We start from the raw sequence: 17500 nt of genomic DNA on the forward strand, positions 1-17500 counted from the left end.
CACGCGGGAAATTGCCCAGTTATTGTAAAAAGACCATTCGATAGAAGTTCAAAGCTCGTTTTGCATGAGTTTTCCCCCGGAACCTCGAGATGATGCTTTTTGTCTGAGACTAAATTTTAACATATCGAAATTGGGTCATTGCCATCGATATTAAGCTGCACCAACTTTTGTATCCAATGTCCTTCGTAAATGTCACATGTGACACTGTAGACTCGCGCAAGAGGATGAAACCGGTGCGTTTCCCTTCCCCTTCCCTCCATGATGACAGCGTAGGTGCAAAGAGTTATGAAGAATGAAAGTAATTAACCCATTGACAATTTATTGCACTTCATTTCAGTAAACATGCTGTTTATACAAAATCAGTGAAGAGTTACAGTCGACTGTTAGTTTTAAAGCGATCTGCAGTAACTAGTTTTTTCTTAATACAAGAGGAAGCAGGCCCATGATCCTCTAGGATCAATCATCTTTGTCCTTACAGGCACCCATTCACAAAAGTGAAATTGCCAGTTGGCTCGTACTGACATAACTGACACAAGTTTCGTAAATTTTCCTCCCACTATGGTGTTAAGGGGTCCTTGTTTAAGTCTGGTCTGTTTTCTAACGCTTGTCGCTTCCATTTGGTTCGTCTGTTTTGAAACCATACTTTCACTTGTGTCTCGCTGAGCTTTAAGTAGGACGCCAGCTGTTTTCTTTCTGAACCAACGACGTAGTGGTTTTTTTCAAAGGAGGTTTCAAGGCACAGCAGCTGGAATGGCGTGAAAGCAGTACGGTTACGGCGTTGTCGGCGATTCCCTGATTTTTGACTTCCTTGTGCTGTGGTGGTGCTGCTCTGCGCTGTTGAGACAAAGAAAGAGTGTCTTGAGACAATTTCCTTTAAGCAAAGACTTCTACACAGCTTTAGTATCACATATAAAATTCGGGTCGGGGAAAGCACATGAATTGTGCAAAAGTATTCTCGCTTTGTGCGTTTTTCATTTGGATCAGATAGGCTTCTTTTTGCTTTGCAAAACAGCTCGTTGACAATACGGAAAACAATGGTTTGTGGAAAACGTGAGCCACGAACAATAAAATTCCCTTTTCTGTCTCAACTTCAATGTTATTTGCAGCAGTTTTCTTCTGAAAATCCAGTTATTGAATGTGATAAAATTATTGTTATCATAGGTTAACAGAACAAGCAAGAATTCAAAAAAGTCGTAGTCCTCTTAGCAAAGATCCACAATGAGTAAATTGTATCGTTTTCTTACGGAAGGCAGTGTAAGATGCCCATTTGCGGTTAGGCCATCCCCTTTTTTGTTGTTTACCGTCGAATGCGTTTCCTGATATTGGGTCGGTCGGTCGGATTGAAAAAAAAAACATAAACAAAAATCATAAGCGTTCTCGGAATCGGAGCCCTGGTACCCCGGCATCATAGCTGTGGAGCCAAGAAAACAACAAGACGTGAACCCAAAATCGATATGGCGGAAACGTTGGCGGATGTTGTGGCAAAATTAAGACAGCGTGGGAAAAAGGATCAACCACCGAAACTCCTGTGCGACATAAAAATGGCTTAAAGTAAAAACGTCGTTAACTTTTTTTTTTGGAAAATGCCCAAAATTTGGGTCGGTCGGACGACGCGAAACGGAGAAAAAAAGGGGATGGTCTTACTTGAAAAAGGATTAACCACCTACTTTTGAAAAGTTTAAAACTGAACACTGACACTTTTTTACCGGTAACATAGTTGCCGTTTATCATTGTGTAACCGCAGCTGAAACGGAAATTCAAGTTAAGCACAGATGAATAGAGAGGACTTTTATGGAGTTGTGAAGGGGGTCGGGTTCCTCAGAAGTATCTTCTTCCGATCAAATTGAATTTGTTTCAGGAATTTAAAAATTAAAAATTTTAATTTTCAAGAGCGAACAGCTTTGGAATATTTGTTTCATAGTTTGTGTCACAGTTAAATTATTGAGAAAAAGCGGACTGTCAAATTCATATGTGAGTGCATTGTATGAAGCTGCTATTTTCTCGTGCCGTTTTTTTTTTTAAATAGGAAGTGAGAACACAGCAACCGTGCAGTTTCAAACAATAGGTTAAATTTGTCCGCCTGTGTATCTGATTTTGTCTTTGCGAGACATCATTTTTGTGTGGGAAAATACTCAGAGCCTGTTACCTTCCTTTTAAGCTACTTACAAATACCAAAGTAAATAAAGCCAAATAAGACTGATCATGATGATATGATTTAGTAGTAGTACTTGTGATTACTCAGATGAGCTACAACATCGTTTTTTCCAGTAGAAATGTTGATTTTGTTCGATGTGACTTTTTACTTGAGTTACTTTGTGTGATTGAGAACGTTTGCTATCAAAGTACAATATCCTGGTCTATTCAAGAGAAAGACTGTCATCAGCGTTTCGTTGATAGTATAGGATTTCAGTCTTCAGTCATAATACGTGCAAAGTAACTAATTCAGTCTACCTCTTGCTGGACTCACTTTAACCTCTGGGCAGCTTTGTTGTGTTTCTCTAGCCTGACAAGGATATGAGGTCCACCGAGGCTTGTCGCGCATGTTAGTCATTGAGGTCGATATGGAGTCGTAATCCTTTGCGGACGTTTGATATGAAATGAGCTTTGTTTCTGGTGGTAAACGGGCACAGGATTGAGTCTGGTATTGACTTGAAAGGGAAGTAGTCCCGATATCTTGGTATCTCCACATAGATCCATTGCATTCCACGGAAGAGCAAGGATAGCGATAGTAGAGAAAATTGCCTGCCATCATGCAGTGATCTGATTTCTCGTGGACACTGGGCGAAGTTCTTCTTGGGACGAATGTAATCCACTTATAAGTACGCCTAAGCTTAGGTCTATAAATAGGAGAAACGAAAACGGATATTGCTGTAATATTTATATTTCTCCTTTTTGTTTGCATTGAGCTGTGTTTAATAATAACTTAATCATAAGGTCGGATGTAACACTATTCAATGTACACCGGCACTATTTTGTTCTTTAGTTTCTTTTTACAGCAAACTGTTCATTGTAAATTGTACAGTAATCGCACTTAAAGTCATTGGTTTGTTAAAAGTCATTTTATCTTTTTCCATCTGCAAGATAAGGACGGTGAGGCCGATAATTAATTCCCTCTTCAGTTAGGACAGGCTGCCAAAAGCTAAAATAATGAATAGCTAACATGTAACTTGGATGATCATAATTTGAAAAATAAACTTTTGGAAATTTTATAACTTGGTAATATCGAGGTTCTTCAAAACAGTTGCCCACAAAATTCTCAAGAGAGCTTACAGCATTTTGGAGAGATGATCAGCAAGCGGACTGACGCAGGTGAAACTGCTCCAAATAAACACTGGATTACATTGGATTTCTCCTCATTTTGAAGTCTATATGAGTGCATGTGTGTATCAGGTGTATTGAAAAACAAAATGGCTCGAAAACGTCTTTGACGATCTCTTGGAAAAGGACACAGAGACGACTGAGTAGTCCGTTCTGGAGACTATCATTAGCTGGATATCATTTAATTTGATTGTTTGCTAGCCGGTATACAAATGAGCCCGCACAGTAAAGGGCATTTTTGTTAAAATTATCTACAGGCTGAAGAAAAGAGCAATATGAAGTGGAGATAAGCGTGATTAGCGAGCGATTAGATTGGAAACTCAGATTGGGTTAAAATCCGCCAAAGGTGTCAAGCCTATTGCGATCTAATTTCAAAGCCAATATGAGGTGGTTTTTTTTTTCATGCAATAAGGCGAATGAAAGATCTGGAAATCGTCCTCAGGAAAGAAAAAGAAGAAAAAACAGAAGAAAAGTAAGAAGGACATTTCCCTAATATTTCATGCTGACAGCAGCGTTTAGAAATATTCAGAATTTGGAGAATTTTACTAACCTTCCCTATTTGAAATTATAATTGGCATGCGTCTTTGCGCAGAAGAACCTCTTTTCCGGAAAACAGTTGGTCACCAAGCTGACGCCACGGTTTTCTCACACCCTAACTTTTCCAGTGTTAGAAAGGTCTAATCTAATCGCGAACTCGAAATGTATGTTTACACGATTTACTTATTTTTAAAAATAATATGGGTCAACCTTATAACGACAACGAACGATCAGTGAAAAAGAGTTGATATGAAAAACAAGTTATCTACTTATCATTACAATAAAAGGACAACTACTAATTTGATATTAACATTTATATCATAGAGATTCACGAGTGGAAAGTGAAATCATGTAGGTAAACACAACCTGACCAGAAAACTGAAACCTAAAATTTTGCTCAAGAGTTTGAGGATTGTCCTCGTCTTTTAAAATTATTTTGTAAAATCTGTTGAACAAGAGCAGTAGTTAAAATGAACCGAAAATATCTAATATTAAGTTTATTGGAAAAAGATCCTTGCCAGGAAATGACGTTTTTCACGAGTTTTGGATGAATGTCAAACCATGTTAAATAAAGAATGAGTTACAATTATTTGGCAAAGCAAAAGGACTCATAAGGAGTAAATTGAATAAGAATAAAATGAAACCCTTCGAAAGTGTCACCGTAATTGCTGGTTTAATAGCAATTTGCGAGAGCCCAGTGATAACAATATAGTAAACGATAAGAATGAATTTATTGGAAATCTCCCATTGTAGATTACATTGAGCACACACGCGGGCAGCAGGTGATTCGAGAGGAACTCATTCTGGCACGTGCGATCAAGTGTTTCACAGAAACAACATCGAATATTTCACCATGCGTTCTTTGAAGGAAGTTTCAATTCCGAAAAAGGTCTATTAACCCCTTAGAGGCCAGTTTTGCAAAAATCCGAGACTTGTTTTTTTCCATAAGTGAACAAAGGCACTGTATTAAATGATGTTTTGAAAGTCTGTTTATTGCAATAAAATTGTCAGGTGAATTTCCAAGTAAATATTGATTTAAGTTAGTAACTAGAGGCTGGTTCTATGTATCCTCCTGCCCAGTCAACATTTCATACAACCTTAGAAACATGAAAACACAAAGTCACAAAGAAAGCGCTTCAGAAATCGAAAATAGGAAAAATGGATTAGTAATCAAGAATCTTGGAGAGTACATTCATTACAGATAAAATTTTAATTTAATAGTTTTCAAACTAAGTGGAAATTTAAAGACAAAAAGTCTCTAGGTGCGAAGATATATTTGATTAAACTTACTTTGTTTAAAATTTACTAAAGACGCACGTGCCTCTCTTTAGAACCAGACTTGATTACATGCTTTGTAATTGATTCTTTTGAATTTTCCCTTTTCAAAATATATTGTCTTATCTCTTTTGTGGTTTTTATTAAGTTGTTTTGAAATAAAAGCAACATACAGGGGCTTAGTTTCTCTGGCCACGATGAGAGAAAAAAAATCAATGAATCCTCTTTTGGGGGGTTCGTTCCGAAAATGTAAATAATTTTCCCAAGAGAAAATAACTGAATTGATTTCTCCAATATTTTGGCAATTTTAGTTTGTCTAAAAGGGGTTGTGTTGATTCATATATTTCTCTAACGTTGTCAGGAGACGAGAAGGGTACTTATCTCGACCGAGACGGGCGAAAGGAAACTGAGAATTTTAAAAGGTTTAATAGCACACTAACTAGCGTTCGTTACCGTTAGCTACTGTTCGAAAGTTAGGTACATGTAAACGATTGGTCTAAGTACCCGATCAATCTAGTCATGATGAGTGATCAAAAATGTACTTTGAAGAGAATTCACCCCACCATCCCATGATACAAATTACCACATGTGATGTTTTCACCCGTTCCAGAGTCACAAACAATAACGGTTTATTTTTTCTTTTCTCTTCCACTACCACTATCTTGCTGTCAATCAGTGATTCGGAGATTTTCTGGCTAATATGTATGATTTAAGAATAAGAAAGCACAATCCCTGATTCCAAAGAGATATGATTGTAAGAAAGACAAGTTATCCAAGACATTTGTTTCGCCACTCATTTAGATCTATAGTTCTCCTTAAAAGGTAACTTGTGCATCTCAGTTTCCGCTTTATTTCAGTTCCGAAAGTTCCGAATAACTTGCTGTAAAACTGCAAAAATACGGTATTCCATGTTTTCAACCAATGAGGGCAAATTTCTCGAAATTTCGTTGTTAAAATAGTTAAGAAACGCCAGAAATAATGGTAATCAAAACTTGTCAGAAAAATTTCCAGCTTTCAAGAAAGCTTGATCATGTGGCCCTACAAATCTCGAAAAAAGCGTTCCGAAATTAGAAGGAGCAACAGTAGAAAAATAATGCATAAAAAATATAGTATTTCTATATCACAGAGATGTGCTTCCGCATTGTGAGAAAAAAAATTTGCCGTTGTTGTAGCACCTTTTTGCCATTGGGGTTCCTGTGGTTCAGAGCGTGTGACTCCGTCATGTGATGTGACGCAATACGACATTACATATTCAAAGATGGCGCCTACACCGGGAGTGAACGGAGTGGCCAAAGAACACGCTGCTGCTGTTACAAGAAACTATATTTCACAGCCTAGATTGAGTGAGTTATTAAGCATGCCATAACGCATTAAAAGGTCTTGTCAGATTGCCTATACGTTTGCTTTCGGTCCCGGAATCTGCCCAGTTTTGCCGGCTGTTGGTCCCATCACCAGAGTACGATCTAGGGACCACATCTTTTATGCTCTGTGGCTTTTGTCTTATACAGCATACAAAACAGTTTCTGGTGTGAATGGACCCCTTGTCATCTTAGATGATGTAAAGGTATGATTCAGGATTATAAAATCGTAGACCAATACACCTGTAGAGTTTAGTTTGCAATGACATGCATGATCATGCATATATTAAATTAAATATAATTACATCGGTCTCAGCAGATTTGGGAAAATAAGTGGAAAAAGCGGTAAAGGCTTTTTCGGACTTGCTTGGTTGTGTTGTGTTGTGTTGTAATGCATTCTTTCAACATAAATGCATGCATGCATGTGATCACACCGATGGATCCATTTGTATATAATCATGTGATCTTCGTTCGAAAACCTAATAAATTTAATTTTCCAATAAAATGAAACCTTAACCTTACTGAAGCAAGAATAAACTATTACCGGTAACTTGAAAAAACAGATTTTTACATTACTGTTATTGCTTTTTTTTCATTTGGCCAATTATTTATAAAGTTGAAATTTCAGAGTCGGATTCTCCTGGGCATTGTGCATACCACCTTTCGTTAGATGGGCATATATAGTCTGGCCCCCCTCTGTGAAAAGATTTCTGCAAGGCCCAGCACAGTGTAGATTCGTTTCTTTCGAAATATGTGCTGTCAGTGCATTATAGATGCATGTTCTGTCTGGGACACACTTGGGCATTTGTGTACATGTAAATTGCATTGCCTAGCATTAATTTTAATGGACACAAGACAGATTGAAATTGATTTGAGTTCAACAGAAAATTTGTAGAAGTTTGATTAGGTAAAATAACATAAGCTCTTTAATCTTGATTTTATTTTGAAGGAAAAAAAACCTCCATTGTTCAGTCATGTAACAATTTTCATTCCAAGGAGACTGTAAACTCCCTGTCAAAAAACAAAGCTATTGAAATCACACTGTATATTTTCTGTCCTGAAATTATTCTTATTGTTTAAGGCAGACCCCAATGTCCCCTCGTTTAGAATAAAGTGCTTACGGTATTGTTGTTGTGATGTATACAGTCATGCCACCTTTGCAAGCAAGTGGGTAGAAAAAGACATTGATTTTTCTTGCTTCCGTCCTTCAGTTCCCCAAGTTTGCAGAGATTGTGACATTAACATTGCAAGATGGTTCACAGAGAAGTGGCCAAGTCTTGGAAGTCAGTGGATCCAAAGCTGTTGTTCAGGTATCTTAAAGGTTTTCACACTTTCTGTTCCTCAGTTACAGTGTATTCCTAAAGCCTACACAGATGTACCTGGAAGGAACACTAACAAGATCAGGATCAAATATACCCCTAACCTGTTATTTCAGTAGATAGAGCACCAGATCATTGCAAGTGTGGGAGGTTGTGGGTTTAGCCCATGGTGAAGCCCACACTAAGGTTAAACAAATAAGAGGGAAGTGCTGACAGTCTTTGCAATCGAATTTGCACATGCACAGGGTGGGGGAACTGGTAAATGTAAATCCTGCAAGTGCTGTTTTTTACCTGCATGGGAGCCATTTGCCATTTGCACCAATCTCACTCTTTCTCAAGTGTTGATTTGTGTTAATTGTTGATTTTAGTTTACAGTGTCCCCAATTAGTGCTCCAGTGCTAGAACAACTAGACACTTTAATTAAGTTCCTTTCCCTTTTCCTTTACGTTCTGTTCCTTGAGATTGTCCAGGATAATTGTCATTAAAATGTTCCATCCATCTCCAGGATAAGGCACTACATGTACATTAATCTACATTTGTCATTCCCTTTTTCTGATCTATTATATTAAAGTTTTTAAAGTACATGACTTTGTAGTTACGGTATATAAATCATAACATGTACATAGATTTCCTGTGGTCAAAAAGTTTTCTGGTGTAATTTGTTACAACAGTTTCTGTTTTGTCTTCCACTTACTATAATCTTGGACAATATAAATACTGTAAACATCCAAATTTCAGGAATAAAACTTTGGAGTAATTTATTACCGTATGTGTTATAATTATTTGGGAGGTGTGGGAATGATGCAGTTGTTTAGAGCACTCGCTTCCAACTAATGTGGCCTGGGGTTTGATTCCCAGATTTGGCATCATTTGTGGATTGAGTTTGTTGGTTCTCTACTCTGCACTGAGAGGTTTTTCTTCGGGTACTCCGGTTTTCCCCTCTCCTCAAAAACCAACATTTGACTTGATTTGCATTTATTGATTTGTTGATTTCAGTTTACAGTATCCCCAATAATAATTAGTACTTTAGCGCTAGAAGACTAGGTACTTAAATAAATTCCTTTCCTTTCTTTTCTTTCCTTTTTAAGAAGACAAATTTGGTAGAATTAATTTTGTGTTAATCATCTAACTTGTCAATCTTCACCAGGTTTTTGAGGGAACCTCGGGTATTGATGCTAAACACACCACTTGTGAGTTTACTGGGGATATCTTAAGGACACCTGTGTCATCTGACATGTTAGGTAAGGTTTGGGGCAAAATGAAGTTAAAGCCAGTGTTGTTCGAAGGTTTCGCTGTTTACAGTACGTTGGTTTGACAAGTAGGAGGTGTATAGTTGGATATGCAAAATATTTGCTACCGTGAACACTGCAACCAGCAAGGCAGTAGAGTAGACAGCAAAGACAAAAATAGGTCCGCAATGTGTACATGTGGGGGCTTAAGTGTGAATCATTGGGAATCAATTATGAAAATTTGTTTTGAATTTAATGAGGGCCGTAGCTAGTAACAGGCAAACCAAGGCACTTGCCTGAATTGTTATTTTTAGTTTTTGTTGTCTTCTGGCATCATAAAGACCTAGGAAAAGTACAAATAATAATTTAATTTTGTTTTGGTTATGGAATCCCTTAAATGCATCTCAAAATTTTGTAACTTTGCTGTGAATTTCTAAAAACTGCAACTATATTAATGCCAATAGTTAGCAAACAACAGCTATAGTTATGTGAGAAAAAAAGCTCCATGAAAGCATTTTGAAGAGTTCTAAATGGACAATTGTTAAATGTCAGAAATTAACTTCCAGTGCAGTACATATTTTCTCTATGTATTTTATCTACTGTTGTATTTCTTTAGTAAAAAGGTCTGAATATTACTGTGTGGATGTCTATAAACAACACCACAAATTATATTATGATGAGATTCAATGTCAATTTTTATACATAATGCTTCAAAATCATTTGTTGTTCTACTAAGATGAGTCCTGATAACAGATTTCAGATTATTGTTCATGAAAGGCCCACACCTCCAGCAGTTTTAACACTTGGCAATGAAGTAAATGAATACCCTGAAAGATTATTATTGGATAATAAATCCTGACCAACTTTTAGCTTAATCTCAGTAAGTCCCACCATTGACAAAGGAAAAATGCAGATCAGACAACACAGTTTGAAGGTCGTCAAAATTAGCTGTCAAGCTCCTAATAATGCCAATATTGATCAGAGAAGCATTCATTGACATAAGGACTGTAATGGAAATCATGTGCAGTATAATCTTGAATGTTTACATCTGAAGGCTGAATGAGATCAACATCTCTTAAATATAAAATAATGATCTACATTGGAAGGGGGAGCGGAGATTTCTAAACGAGCCAAAGATTCAAAGTCAACACCCATGCAGTTGTCAATGTCTATTTTGAACAAAAAAGCAATCTGCATATGCATATCAAAGAAGAAGGCATCAAATGGCCCATTGGCACCTTGCAACACGTGGTTCAAAATTCCCCCCAGAAGACCTTGTGAACCTGTTACGTGGACAAACAAATTCTGCTGTCGGTAGCATAGTGGAGGTTAAAGCCCCCACAATAAAGTAGTCAGTGATTTTTAACATCTGCTTTCTGTTTTTGACAGCCCTATTAAAAGATCATTACTACCACTTTGACGTAGCAGCAATGCTATTTATCCTTAGAATTTCAGAGAAATGACAGTCTTCGAAATCAGTCTCTGTCTTCCTTACGTGTACTCTTCATAAAAAGTGTGTCTTGTTTATGTCTTTTGTGAAGATTGAAATGTTTGAAGCAACTTACTCAACCATCGGTTGTTTTTTTTTATTATCTTAACACACAAAAGTCAAAGAATTATGTTACATTGTAAGTATTCATGTCTTTTGTGTCCTGATTCCTAGTCCTTTTAGGTTGACAGGCTTGTAGTTACCCTTTCTCCAGCTCTCTAATCCTCAGCTGTCCCCATCTGAGATATCTGACTTAGTAATGAGTTTGTGCCAATCACTTGGTGTGTTTTTGTAGTTTTTGAAATTACAGTATTTGTTCATATTCAAATGGGCTTGTTTACATGTATGTCATTGAAATGAAAGGGGGAGTTTCACGGTTTTGCGCATGTCCAAGCTTTGGCACTAGCAGTTGTAAATTTTATGGTTTCTTACTGAACCAGATGATGTTCATTAATCACTGAGAGTATTATGTACAGCAAATACACTGAAAGACTAAGGCCCAAATATGGTGGAAGATACTGTGGGTTTACACAGAAAATACGAAATTTAATTTTGGCTTTGAATTTATTATACGGGTTGAAACATTTTACTCTATGCGGGAGTTGTCATAACGCACGAGTTATGTATTTGCATGCAGTAGGTTCGTAACAGAAAGGAAATGATTGCAAAAGTAATTCCAATGAATAATTACACTTCTATGGCATTGTTTCCTTTTCCTGCATCAGTGCTTTGGATTGTTTCAATAACAATGGAATTAACTGGGGTGATGTGACAGTTTGCCCATGCGCATGCAGAGATGTGAAATTCTCCCTTTAAAAATTAGCCCTATTTAAGGTATTTTTTGAATAAATATTAAAAATTTGTTGTGCAGGCCGCGTATTCAATGGTTCTGGGAAGGCTATTGATAAAGGTCCAGCAGTGATGGCAGAGGACTTTTTGGACATTCAAGGTAAAGTTGTATTACATGTACAACTAGCAGTTCACATTGCATAATAATGTTCTTTAGTATAATAAAAGTTGATTATTTAAATTCTCTGCACTGATTGGTTGCACTTGAGGTGATTGTTATGCGATATCTGTGAATAAAAAGCTCAACTTCATCTCGGTTTTTATGTAAGTCTTTGTAGCAAAACCTAGTTCACTGCATTGAACATGCTTGCCTGCAGCTGCAACAACAAAACGGTGAATTTCCTTTTTGTTTGAATTTCTGTAGGTCAACCAATTAATCCATGGTCAAGGATTTATCCTGAAGAAATGATTCAAACAGGGATTTCCGCTATTGACACCATGAACAGGTTTGGACCAAACTTTAAGCCTAGTTTTCATGTGTCTGGAATTCCCAGACAGTTGGGGATTTCGCAGTTTCCCAACAGTCCCAGATATTGCCAACATATCTGAAAATTGCCACACACTTGTCCTAGATTCTCCCTATAGTGACGTTGGCAGAAAATGGAAATTGCGCCAAAAATTGAAACTTGCAATTAATTTTAGAGTATTGGTAACAAGCTAAAACCATTGCTTATGTCTCCAACAGTACAAATTTGAGTTTTCATATGTTGGGAATGATTGCTGATGATTGCAAACAGTTTATCGGGGACATGTTGGGATAATAGAAAGGCTTCCTATTTTCCCAATTCATCCCTGACCATCCCAGATTATTGGGATGTCTATGATTTACACATGTTTGGTTTTCATTAGATGAATGAAGGGGGTAGTTTCTAAAGAAACTGTGGTGCTGCATCGGTGGGGACGTAGTATACAAAAATTTAGTTTTTATCGACGAAAGTGTAAATTGACCATCGTACAGAGATTCTAAAAGCTGACATTTCGAGTGTTAGCCCTTCGTCAGAGTGAAGGGCTTCGTCTGACAAAGGGCTAATGCTCGAAACGTCAGCTTTTAGAATCTCTGTATGGTGGTCAATTTACATTATCAACTTTGTTGATAAAACCAAATTTTGGTTTTCATTATTTGGCAAAATCTGGGATGGTCGGGAAACTGCGAAATCCCCGATTAACTGGGATTTTCCCCGACATATAAAAACTAGGCTTTAACTCATTCACACCTCAAACGCCCTAGGATGTCCCCATTGATAAGTAAAATCGTCTGGCATTAGACAGAGTAAAATCTATGAAGTGTCACTCTTAGGGGGTCAATGGGTCAAATTACTTCATTGACAGGTTCTCTTCATTGGATAATGCAAGGAAAAGATGCAAACTGTGAGGAACTGAAAATGATTTGTTTTCTTTCAGCATTGCCCGTGGCCAAAAGATCCCTATATTCTCAGCTGCTGGCCTTCCTCACAATGATGTAAGTATTTTATTTCTAACATGTATTTTTCAATTCAAAAATGAAATAGAATTGATATCATGATGCTGTACTTCATTATTTTTTGTGTTGTCCTCAGATTGCAGCTCAAATCTGTCGGCAAGCAGGTTTGGTGAAGTTCAAAAAGGGTGTCATGGATGATCACAGTGACAACTTTGCCATTGTTTTTGCTGCTATGGGTGTAAGTAAAGGCGTAGCACAAGCATTCTTTTTTTGGGTGACAGTTACATATGTATGTGGGATGTTGTTGCCATAATCACTGGTATAGAAGCTGCTTTACCGTTGTGAAAAAAAGTTTCAAAAGTTGCCCAGAACGAAAATACTGATTTTCTTCTATTAAGCAAATGTGTAATCTAATGCTTGTAAATTCATCTAAATGAAGTAAATCTTTGTCACAGATGCCCTTAAATATTATTATTATTATTATTATTATTATTAGTATTATTAACCCATTGACTCCTGGGGGCTCCCCATTGATGAGTTTAGGCCGGTTTGAGTATCAAAGGGTTAAGACCTTACCTACTACATACATTATTCAGGACATTGATCACCAAAGCATACTTTTTTTTTAAAGTCAATCAAAGGTTAAATTTGTCGCAAAATTCATGAAATAGCTGATTAAAATGTTTCTGAACCTACAGTAACTTAACATTTTTTGATCCTGTTTGTCTCCTGTCCTCACTGAAATGATCTTGTTGTTGGCATTAGTGGGAAGCAGTGAGGTTGGCACCACAAATTCATATTATTTTCTTCTTTGTTGTATTCTGTTGGACAGGTCAACATGGAAACTGCAAGATTCTTTAAGCAGGACTTTGAGGAAAATGGTTCGATGGAAAATGTTTGCTTGTTTTTGAATCTTGCCAATGATCCCACGTAAGTCAGCGCATTTCCTCATTTACATGTATGAGTAATTTACCTCCTCAAAATATTTTTGTAGTAAATTGGTACTGTTACTGTATTAGTATAGACTGTTCCTTCCTTTGCATGTGATAGCGGTTGGTGACCACTTTTCTTTTTCATCATTTCGAAACATAATTAGTAAAACAAGTTGTTTTAAATCTAGACATTTCATCAATATCTATATAATAAACAGAACATTACATGGCAGCTTGGGGATACGAATTATATCTTCTCGTGCTGAAAGTATCTCTCACGAGTGAGCGAAGCGACCGTTAGAGATTCTTTCAGCACTCGAAGATAAAATTCGTATCCCCGCGTGTCCATGTAATATCCTCTATATATACATGTACTCACCATCTTGACTAAGAACACTTTATTGTTAAGGAACCGTGCAAATTAATTTTCTATCCCTTAACTTTACAGAATTGAACGTATCATCACTCCACGCTTGGCTCTCACCACAGCTGAATTTCTTGCTTATCAGTGTGAAAACCATGTCTTGGTCATCCTTACTGACATGAGCTCATATGCTGAAGCTTTGCGAGAGGTAAATTAACATCTCACCTTGGGGTATATCCATGGCTCCCTCTTTTCCCGTAAACAAGGGAAAAGAAGCTGTAAGGTCGTTAGTTAACAATTAGACCCACCCATGAGGCTAAGCCGAATGGGCTATTAACCCGTGGGAATGAAACGAAAGAAAGCGTCACGCTTTTCGCTACTCGAGGACTATTACTGGTAGTCCTTTAGTAGCGTAGCCAATCAAAATGCAGGATTTGCATTAGTCCACTAGTTGGGTGATACTAATGGTCATATTAGTACATTCGCTGCTATGCCATTTAGCTAGAGGAGAATCTTATCAGCTAAGCGCACGAAGTTACTTTCGACACCTTGTTGAACACCTCTCAAATCTAATTTTTCAGGTATCTGCTGCGCGTGAAGAGGTACCCGGTCGTCGTGGTTTTCCAGGTTATATGTACACCGATTTAGCTACAATATATGAGGTAAAGCTTTACTAGTTAGTTTCTTGTTCTTTCAGCACCACAGACTGACTGGCTGTTTTCCTGGGGGAATAAGCCTTGCACTTGGATATATGAAATACTAAAAATTTGTGTCTTTTCAACAGCGCGCTGGACGTGTGGAAGGAAGAAACGGCTCCATTACTCAGATCCCTATTTTAACTATGCCTAACGATGGTAAGTATCTCGAAATAGAGTAAATTATTTTCAAAATCGTAGTAGTTGTGAACGGTTTGGTATAAAAGTATGGCCAGTTCAGTTTTGCAACCTTCAAGGGTTTCTGGAAATAGAGATGAACAAAAAAAGCGGAGGACATGTGAGAGTGTTAAAACCCTTTTTTGACATACAGCTGAAGGAGCCTACCGTAAGACTGTTGTCTTTGAAAAAGGTAGAAAAACCCGCCGTATTGGAGAATCAGAACAACCTCTACTGCCGGAAGAGAACTTGGGACACGTTGTGCGTGGCGTCTCACAACTCTGTCATTCTTGCCTCCCTCGTGTAATGGATTTGCAGTCTCTGCAATCAAGGCGTTGTTTTATTGTGGCGTCAGAGACGCCCTTACATGTTAGCCCTGAGGAAGACCCTGAGGAAAGTCGTCTGTTGTTAAAAATTGGAAAGTACATGTACATTTGTTTAATGGGTCCCTGGCAAGAGCGTATTGTTCATGTGCCCCAATTTGAACTGTCCTTCTTGGTTGTGTTTTGTACAGACATCACCCATCCCATCCCAGATTTGACTGGTTACATCACAGAGGGACAGATATATGTTGATCGCCAGCTTCACAACAGACAGGTATAATTTCAATATCAGATTAAAATGGAAGTGTTCCCAGTACGAGTTAAATATGCCTCTTATCGGTTTAAGTGGCAATGCTGTTAATGCTTGCAAACGGGACCATTTTGGTGAATCGTTTCAGTCTTCAAACGCATACCCGACTGGTTGATTAAAAGTAAGTGATACTGCGATTTATTTTGGAGCACAAGAGAAAAAGGGAGGAGAAGTTGTGTTCAAATCAAAACAAGTGTGGTTTTAGTGTCGTCTTTCAGTTCAGGTCATACTAGGGTTGGTATTATCCGGCATTTCTGTTCGGGAGCCGACTTAAAAAAGCTTTACAGATGTGTAGTTACAAATTTATGAATTCTAAGTTGAGTTCGCAGAAGTGTATGAGTATTGCTCTTGAATTTTTGTTGACATTCTCAGACACTGCTCTCCAAATTAAATTCCCAGGCTGCTTAGGTTGTTTTTCCCTATGAAGCCAGAAGGACGATGACGAAGGCGACGAGAACGCCACGAAACAATAAGCTGAAAAAAAAACAAAGGCTTTCAACGCCTTGCATGTGCGTTTTATATTTTGGTTCATTTCGTAGCCGTACTCGTCCTGACGGCGACGTGTGAAATGACCAAATGTGAAGAACGCGAGCACCTGACGATTAATTTCATTTGTGAAATGTTGATACACGCATTCCATGTGGAATGACTCGGAGCGCTGGCGAAATTGATACAAAAACTAGAAATGATATTGAGTCTCAGACAATGTTCTCGTAGCCGTTATTGTCCCTGCGCAAGCTTGTGGTACCCTCCTATACTGACGTTATTCATGCGTTCCTCCTCAAGTAGTTGTTGACAAGCCATACAGTGTACATGTAGGTTGTCGGTATAAGCGGTTTACAGTCAACCCAATGCTTGTACGCCCTGTTGATTTAAGCTGCAATTTCTTTCCAGGTCTATCCACCAATCAACGTACTGCCATCACTGTCCAGATTGATGAAGTCGGCTATTGGAGAAGGCATGACAAGGAAGGATCATGCTGATGTCTCTAATCAGCTGGTATGTACAACTCATATTTTATGATAAGGTGACAGTTTTTGCCCATTTTGTATTGTAAAGTGTTGTACATGCAGTATGGTACTTGCGTGATCGTTTTTTTTTTCGGACCGGCCACTCAGTTAATTTCCTGATACTGAAAACCCAATCGTTGTATTGTTTATGTAGCACACGTGGCTGAGACCTTACTGCATGTAGTCAGGGTGTAGATATCAGATTTGCTTTTTGAAAAGTACACTTTGTGAATGACGTTCAAACACGCGTTGACACATCGTTGAGATATCTTTGGGGATGCAGTCGCTTTAAATACGAGCGCTGTTGAACAATACCATGGAGTGATTATATTGCCCTTAATTCTAGTGACCATTTAAGGAAATTTATTAAAATTGACCGATCTTTCAGTACGCTAACTATGCCATTGGCAAAGATGTTCAGGCCATGAAAGCTGTTGTTGGAGAAGAAGCGCTCACGTCTGAAGACTTGCTGTATTTAGAGTTCTTGTCCAAGTTTGAAAAGAATTTCATCTCACAAGGTACTGAGGTCATTGTTTCTTTCGTGATGTAGAGTATTGTAAAACACCAGTGAATCAGTTTGGCTGGTCACAACATGAGAGCAAGGCACCACTTTTTTTCTCGCCTTTTTTTAGGAAATCGCCGAACTTAAAGCGAGCGGGGTACTACTGGCTCGATTGGTTGATTGTTGGTTCGGGGCTTCGTGGACAAACAGGGCTCAGTAACGCTGCTTCAAATCAATTAATTTTGACATATTTATCCCTGCAGGTACCTATGAAAACCGTTCGGTATTCGACTCGCTGGACATTGGCTGGTCTCTGTTGCGTATTTTCCCAAAGGAGATGTTGAAGCGAATCCCACAGTCCATTTTAGCAGAGTATTATCCCAGAGATGCACG

At 38.0% G+C, this 17500-nt stretch overlaps 2 protein-coding genes across 2 annotated transcripts in view; one reads left to right on the forward strand and one right to left on the reverse strand.

Moving 5' to 3' along the window:
• The window catches only part of LOC138007312 (V-type proton ATPase subunit B), a 19706-nt gene that overhangs the window by 626 nt on the left and 1580 nt on the right, over window positions 1–17500 (forward strand). The window contains exons 2-17 of the mRNA XM_068854128.1: window positions 6303–6473; window positions 6639–6694; window positions 7700–7798; window positions 8955–9048; window positions 11397–11474; window positions 11739–11820; window positions 12776–12833; window positions 12931–13032; window positions 13627–13724; window positions 14175–14298; window positions 14672–14752; window positions 14875–14944; window positions 15477–15559; window positions 16490–16594; window positions 16994–17123; window positions 17371–17500. The exon at window positions 17371–17500 is cut by the window's right edge and continues 1580 nt beyond it. Of these exons, the coding sequence (XP_068710229.1) occupies window positions 6303–6473; window positions 6639–6694; window positions 7700–7798; window positions 8955–9048; window positions 11397–11474; window positions 11739–11820; window positions 12776–12833; window positions 12931–13032; window positions 13627–13724; window positions 14175–14298; window positions 14672–14752; window positions 14875–14944; window positions 15477–15559; window positions 16490–16594; window positions 16994–17123; window positions 17371–17500 (1561 nt within the window). The remainder of the gene's footprint in view (window positions 1–6302; window positions 6474–6638; window positions 6695–7699; window positions 7799–8954; window positions 9049–11396; window positions 11475–11738; window positions 11821–12775; window positions 12834–12930; window positions 13033–13626; window positions 13725–14174; window positions 14299–14671; window positions 14753–14874; window positions 14945–15476; window positions 15560–16489; window positions 16595–16993; window positions 17124–17370) is intronic.
• Window positions 323–4019, reverse strand: LOC138009056 (homeobox protein pv.1-like). The gene is made up of 3 exons (XM_068856347.1): window positions 3869–4019; window positions 2452–2837; window positions 323–834 (listed from the first exon to the last, which is right to left on the reverse strand). Exons 2-3 carry the CDS (start codon window positions 2750–2752, stop codon window positions 557–559), a joined length of 579 nt encoding a protein of 192 aa, XP_068712448.1. The 5' UTR covers window positions 2753–2837; window positions 3869–4019; the 3' UTR covers window positions 323–556.

Source organism: Montipora foliosa, chromosome 6 (genome assembly GCF_036669935.1).
Source record: "Montipora foliosa isolate CH-2021 chromosome 6, ASM3666993v2, whole genome shotgun sequence".
NCBI classification, from domain to species: Eukaryota; Metazoa; Cnidaria; class Anthozoa; order Scleractinia; family Acroporidae; genus Montipora; species Montipora foliosa.

Coding starts and splice junctions, on each gene's coding strand:
- LOC138009056 (XM_068856347.1), bottom strand. CDS start 2,752: ATGATGGCAGGCAATTTTCTCTACTATCGCTATCCTTGCTCTTCCGTG. Junction 835..2,451: donor TAAAGTGAGTCCAGCAAGAG/GTAGACTGAATT, acceptor TTGTCTCAACAG/CGCAGAGCAGCACCACCACA.